General features: G+C 55.6%; 1 protein-coding gene across 1 annotated transcript; it reads left to right on the top strand.

Annotated features, from left to right (window-relative positions):
- Positions 1 to 997: 997 nt before the first annotated feature.
- On the top strand, positions 998 to 2,332 carry B0H18DRAFT_1129837 (uncharacterized protein; the record flags this gene model as incomplete). The annotated part of the gene is made up of 8 exons (XM_048035436.1): positions 998 to 1,008; positions 1,063 to 1,237; positions 1,288 to 1,305; positions 1,356 to 1,431; positions 1,483 to 1,516; positions 1,584 to 1,698; positions 1,755 to 1,908; positions 2,175 to 2,332. 8 exons carry the CDS (start codon positions 998 to 1,000, stop codon positions 2,330 to 2,332), a joined length of 741 nt encoding a protein of 246 aa, XP_047884626.1.
- Positions 2,333 to 6,750: the final 4,418 nt, after the last annotated feature.

Below are 6,750 nucleotides of genomic sequence, written 5' to 3'. Positions count from 1 at the left end.
CTGCGACTGGAAATACACTTCCCATGCAGCATCGTGAACCGCACGCATTCTACTCGAGATGGGAACATAGACCGGACGTTCCTCGAGCCGCTGAGCAACCAACGCTTCCCATCAAGCTGCCGGATTCACCCGAGATGGCCAAGCGGAAGGCCTCGACGTCGAGCTTGGGGCGGCGGGATACTATTCCGTATCTCCCAGGATCTCTCTTCTGTCCAGAAGAGTCCAGCGATCTTGATCAAACCAATTCACTTGGACGTACGTACTAGTACTATTTCTGTGCGACATGGCGTGGCTAATGGTGTACATAAATATCAGAGGACTGCATGTGTTATAGTGATGCTGACATGGATCGACGGGCAGCTCATTGATGTCCTGGCGCGCGATACCTGTTACCAACGACGAGGCGATGTACGGCAAACACCTCAGTCATCAACAAGAGGTCCAATATTAGCACGCACCCGGTCAGCTTGGTCAAGTATGCTAAACTGGACGTGTGATATCAGTGTAACGTTGTTGACTGTATTCATGCGCTCGAGTAATGCTGATTACTCTGTTCCAGGTGGAGGTCCGGAATAGCCCATACGAATATCATCTCTTACTACGATCACGAAAACCCCGGAACACTTTCCCCTACGATGGGACCGTACACGCACTTCCACTCAATTTAGGGGGCAATCTTGTCACAGTAAGTATCGAAGTGCGGTCGGGAATTCAGTTGTCACTGATGATTGATCTAGGCGACTGGAACACGCATTTATGCTCGTGAACATGTTTACGAAATGAGCCTGTCATCACTATTTGTTGACTACCTCGCTCAATTTTCGCAGCTGTGGCAGACTGCAGCTGGCTGTCCAGTCCCGCTAGAGGCATCGACTTCTGTGCCTGGGTAAAAATAACCTTGTCGAAGTGCCAGCCTGGTTGCCTGGGTCTCAATCCCTCTTCAGCCAGATATATAACTGTTATCCGGGTTTATTTCCTCAACGGCGCCACTGGAAGCATGGCTGTTATGTTCGTGTCTAAAACATCTGGATGTAAGCCACATACTCACTTCAGTCTATGTAGGGAGCAAACGGTGAATAAGATCAAGAACTCTGCCTTCTACGATGGCGAACAGCAGTGGGACCCGTTTCTGACAGCGGAGAACATCGTGGACCACGATAGGTTCTTGACCTACTGTCCGCAGAAGCAAGTCGCAATCATCAGAGCCGCGGCAGGAATTCCATCTTATCTGAACCAGGTACATGACGTCGGCTTTGAAAGGAAAATCATTGCTCATCTCAAAATCAGTACCCAGTTCGTCTAGAAGTGAGCGTAAATTCTATCCAGTCTGTATGATATTGACACCCTGTGTCCAGTTCTTGACTGCAAATAGGTGTATCCGCTCAGCATGGACGAGGTGGCATGCTGCCTACTTAGCGGCAAATGTAGACGGTCAGTGAAATTCGCTATCTCATATGGTAGACTAATATTGCGTGTTACCAGCTCCGGACAGGGCTCAGGTTGACATACCGATTTTGTACGACAACTGGAGTATGCTCCCACTTTCCTTGAAATGCGCAGAAAGCCTGATCAGACTTGTTTAGTCTCGTCCATCATGAAAACATGAAGCCGTACTTGGTCAATCAAATAACCACACTCATTTCGGATTACAACGACAAGGTGAATGGTAAAGCTGGTGGAGCCCCTCTCGTTGACTTGGTATGTCCAGTGTCTCGAGTGGTAGCTGCATCCGTTGACCGATCGGTTCTTGCTAGTCGTTTTATATCTTGATGGACAACAACCAAGTACTGAATGCACGAGGAGAGCCTTTGAACACGCCCGCAGCTGTCTACACAAGGCAGCAGCCCGCCGTCAGCAAACAGGATCTGACCAATCAGGTTCTCAACCAGATACCTGATGTTATGCTGGGTAGTATCCTGCCGTCACATTGAAGAAATTGTATTGAAGGTAGTCGAGATCCCAGGGAGTGGACTGCTCTGTTGGAACATGCGTTTAGGCACGAGCTCGCAAGCTCGGCCGAGATAGTTCCTGAATGAAGATAAGGGAGGTCAGGGTATATAAACCGTAGTTTTCGATGTACCTACCTCACGCGATTGCCCTTCGGGCATCGTCCGCGCCCGGGACACTCGCGCCCGTCGACCGTCGTTCCGCTTGTTCTCACACAATCGCGTCAGCCCACCTGGGGGTTTACTACCAGAAGGCTCTGGGGGCAGCTGAAAGCCCGCCGCTCGCTGCGTCGCTGGACCTCGCGCGTATGCTGTCGCTCGCCGATACTCTGCTGGCCGTCGCCATGCCGCAGACTCCCGCCGTCGCCGTTGACCCACCTGCCTAGACGGGGCTGAAGCCGTCTACCCGCCGTTGAACGCCACACGCGCGCCACCGCCGCCGCACGTCGTACGATCGACCTGTCGAACCGAACCGCCCGGGACAGGGCCGAAGCTGTCCACCGCTGAACCGCCAAACCGTCGCATTGCCCGCCGCTGAGGGCATCGTCGTCGAACCGTTGTCGAACCGTTGAACCGTTGAACCGCCCGCCGAGGGTACCGAACCGCCTGCCGAGGGCACCGCCGAACCGTCTGTCGAGGACACCGTTGATCGAACCGCTGCCGTTGCTGGAGATGATGTTGATAGTGCAGAGCACGGGTCCACCCGAGGGTGTCCCGAGGCTGACCCGCACCCTTACCCGTGAGGGTATAGACCGCGAGAACGGGTACGGGTTTGTGCGCGGGTCGTGCGGGTCTGGGCGCGGGTCATGCGGGTTCGAGCGGGTCGCGGGTCATAACATTATATTGCAGAGTGTATTGTAAGGCTCGAACTGTATCTAGTCAACGTCGATGACCGGCCGCTCGTAATCCTCTGCACCAGTGTCAGGTTGCGAAGTAACTATGCTTACATCATCATCTTCGACATAACCCTTGAGACTCCAATCACCCAGACAAAGCAGCGCGCGGATTGATTGCGACGCCAAGCCATTCCGCACATGTGGAAGGATGAGACGGCCGCGACTGAACATACGCTCGACGTCCGCAGAGGTAGCTATTGATAGAAAAGCCATGACATTAGTAACTTCCGACGCCCAACAAGAAGACGTACCGGGAATGGTTAGATAGCTCTTGGCCATCCGCGAGAGGTTGGGGAATTTGCGACGACGCTCATGCCACCATTCGAGAGGGTCATATACAGCCTCGACGTCAGCAGCGAGGTAGGTCTCGAGCTCGTCTGCAACCTTCGTCGGCTTGGGCAGTGCGAGACATCAGGAAAAACCTACTTGTCTTGGCAAGATCTGGAAACACCTGTCAAGCCACATGGCGTACGTTCCAGGCCATACAGGACTTGAATGGCTTGCCCAAGCATTGTCTAACCACCTGGTACCTGTCAAGAACCATTGTACTTGAAGAATTGTATTATAAGACATGTAGTGCCTCTTCAAAGCACATTACAATTCGTGTCAGCACAAGAATACTTGCCAAGGCACTTCTTGTCGTATTGAATTTAAATACAAGCAGTTGTTTATTGTTCTCAGTAGATCACACAATTTGCATTATATTGTATCGCATTGACACCACAGCCAGCCCATGTTCAACTATACAAAGGAAGATGCAAGACCCTATAGTGGAGAGCCTAAGCAGCCATGTACAACTAGATAAGGTACTTTGTATGTATTGATACAGTGCATGCAAATATGAGGACAGACGCCAATAGGATAGGAGATGACACACATAAGCATGTGCATAACAAGGTAGGAGACAATGCACAAATGGAAAGTTAGTGAAAGAAGACAGGGGCATGAGAGTGGACAGGGCAATGAGAGCAATGGAGAGAAAACAAACACAGACGAAGAGAAAGATACGCGCACAAACCGAATGCAAGAGGTTCTATGCAAGAGCCTGGTGTTTGACATGGTGTCCGATATAATGAGCAGCGACGACGACCGCGCGCGAGAGCAATGACGGAGCCATGACGCGACGAAACAGTCCTACCACAAGCACGGAGGCGTTTGGTCCTGGCGCAGTCAGTCGAGATGGCGTCGGATATTGGTGGCGAGCCCTTCGCAGGAAAGAGTCGAACGAACGTGTTCGACCTCGACAGCGACCGGTCCATTTGCTCCGGCATCGGCAGCGGCACAGTCGGCAGCGACGGACTCTGGCTCGATGGCGTGGGCGTTGACAAAACCAGGGGGCGTCGATGGCAATGCAGACAATGCCGGAGTCGTAGAGGTCAAGTAAGACTGCTCGGGTATGTCCGGGCTCATGGGCGGACTCTGATGGCATTGACAGGCATGGGGGTGGGCTTCGGTGGCGACGTCGACGGACGCGCGGCGGAGCTCAGCGTGGTGGTTGACGTGGCGCCGTATGGCGTCGTCGACGGTACTGGTGTCGGCGCAGGCGAGGGGAGCACATACGTTAGGTATGGCCCATGCCCTTGAAGTCCCTCCGCACATGCGTCTCGAACTCCTTGAGCGCTGCCGGTCCTGCCGGTCCCTGGCCGACCGCGCTTTTAGGCGTTGGAGGAGGTAGAGGGCTGCGAACGTCGCCGAGGTGTGCACTCGCGATCTATGGAGGGCGTAGGTGATAAACAATGCCAGAGAGAGGCGGCGACGGTGCTGGTGGAATGGATGGCGGTGGATAACAGAGGGAGGTCCGGTGGATAACAGAGGGAGGTCGGCACGCAAATGTGGCACGAACCTCACGCAGAGCTTGGCCGTCTCTTCGTGGCCGTAGTACGGGTCAGGCTGGGAGAGTATTGTGAGTCGCCTTCGAACACAGCCTGAGCCTGAGTCCAGCCCAGTCAGTCAATGAGAATCCCGGGATGACAGCGCAGTCGTACCTGGCGGCCCGTCAACCCACACCACCCGCTGACCATCGGCGTCGGACAGGTCGGCGTGCACATCGCCAAGGTGGCAGCCCGATGATTCTCCTGCGCGCGGTCCAGGGGTCGCGAGCGCAACCCGGAGCGGAAAGGCCTCGTTGGTGAACGTTTACCTCTCCGATCATGAGCTTCCGGATGGCACTGCGAGCGGTGGCGTGAGAGCACACATATACACCGTCAGAAGGAAGCGGGGGCTAGCGATCGCTCGATGCGGGTGGAACGGCGATGATTATAAGAGAGCACGGTGTCCGATGTAAGGAGCAACGACAGCCGCCCGCGCGAGCAACGACGCGGCGGCCGGTTGGAGGAAAGCAAGCATGGAAAACAAGGAGATCATGTCGCGCGACGGGCCTACCACACGCACGGCGTCGTGGGTGTACCAGTCCTGGCCCTTCGCCTTCTTCATCGTCGAGGCGTGGTCGGTCGAGATGGCGTCGGATATTGAGGGCGAGCCCTTGGCGGGAAACGAGTCGAACGTGTTCGACCTCGAGAGCGACCGGCCCGCTTGCTTCTGCATCGGCGGGGGCTGCCCCCGCCGACGGCGACGGACTCCTGCTCGACGGCGTGCGGCGTCCCGTGGGTGCTGTGCGACGCGATGCAAATGTTCGCGTCGACAAATGCGCATCGCCGTCAACGCGGGGCTCGTTGAGGTCGAGTACGACTGCTTGGGCGTGTCGGGTGTGTCGGGGCTTGTGGGCAGACTTGGGTACGCTTTGCTGGCGTCGATGCATGGGGGTGGGCTTCGGTGGCGACGTCGACGGACGCGCGGCGGAACTCGGCGTGGTGGTTGACGTGGCGCCGTATGGCGTCGTCGACGGTACTGGTGTCGGCACAGGCGAGGGAGCACGTACGTGGGGTATGGCCCGTGGCCCTTGAAGTCCCTCCGCACCTTCGCCTCGAACTCCTTCAGCGCTGCTGGCTCGATGTTGAGTTGCCACTCGAGGTACGAACACATTTCCCGCTCCATTTGGTTGATCTCGCGGAGGGCAAACACGCCCTGTCTGACGATGCTCCATGACCTGTTGGAATAGGTGTCGTCGCAAGTAACCTTAGACGCGATCATGAAGGCGGAGATGAAGGGACGGTGGCCTGACAGTCGCAGGCGGCAGGGAACCGCACGTTTAGGCGTTGGAGGTAGAGGGCAGCGAATGTCACCGAGGTGTGCAGTCGCGTTCTATGGAGAGCGTAGGCGTTAGACAATGCGAGAGGCGGCGACGGTGCTGGCGGATTGGCGGTGGATAACGGAGGAGGTCGGGGCACGCAAACAAATGGTCACGAACCTCGCGCAGAGCTTGGCCGTTCTTCGTGGCCTTAGTACAGTTCAGGGTTCAGGCTGTAGGAATATTGTTAGTGTTCAGTTGAGTTGCTACGTCAGAAGGGAGTACTCACGATGCCATGGTGCAGGCAAGTGGGCGGGACTACGATGCACGCGCAGCGCGGGTGGGCTAGCAAGTGAGTGCATGCGTGAATGAGGACGCGAGCAAGTGCATGCGGATATGGGTGCGTAGACGAGTGGACATGCAATCGGGTGCAAGAGCATGCGACTGGTAGCGTAGCCCAGCCAAACGCACTATTTAGACCGAGAGATACGTCTGATCGCAGTGCACTGACGAAAATGAGGTCAGTACATATATCCAGCAACTACGTACCTGTGAACTATGTTCCCTTATGTTCGCCTCGCCTTCCCCTTGCCATGGCCTGCCTCCTCGCGTCCTTGTTCCGTGCCTATCGTGTTTAAGGGTCTTGCAATTCGGTAAGTGTTGAACCTGCACGCGTGATTGTCGAGTTTGCGCCGCCGAGATGCGTCCCGCCCCAGATACGTGAGGGAAGTCAGACTCATCCTCACAGAGACAATGTGAGTGTTGTGAGATGCGTTCGGTG

This window comes from Fomitopsis serialis (genome assembly GCF_022376445.1).
Source record: "Fomitopsis serialis strain Sig1Antser10 chromosome Unknown B0H18scaffold_432, whole genome shotgun sequence".
Classification (NCBI taxonomy): domain Eukaryota; kingdom Fungi; phylum Basidiomycota; class Agaricomycetes; order Polyporales; family Fomitopsidaceae; genus Fomitopsis; species Fomitopsis serialis.
Note: the sequence above shows the minus strand (reverse complement) of the source record. Positions and strands in the feature narration are given on the sequence as shown.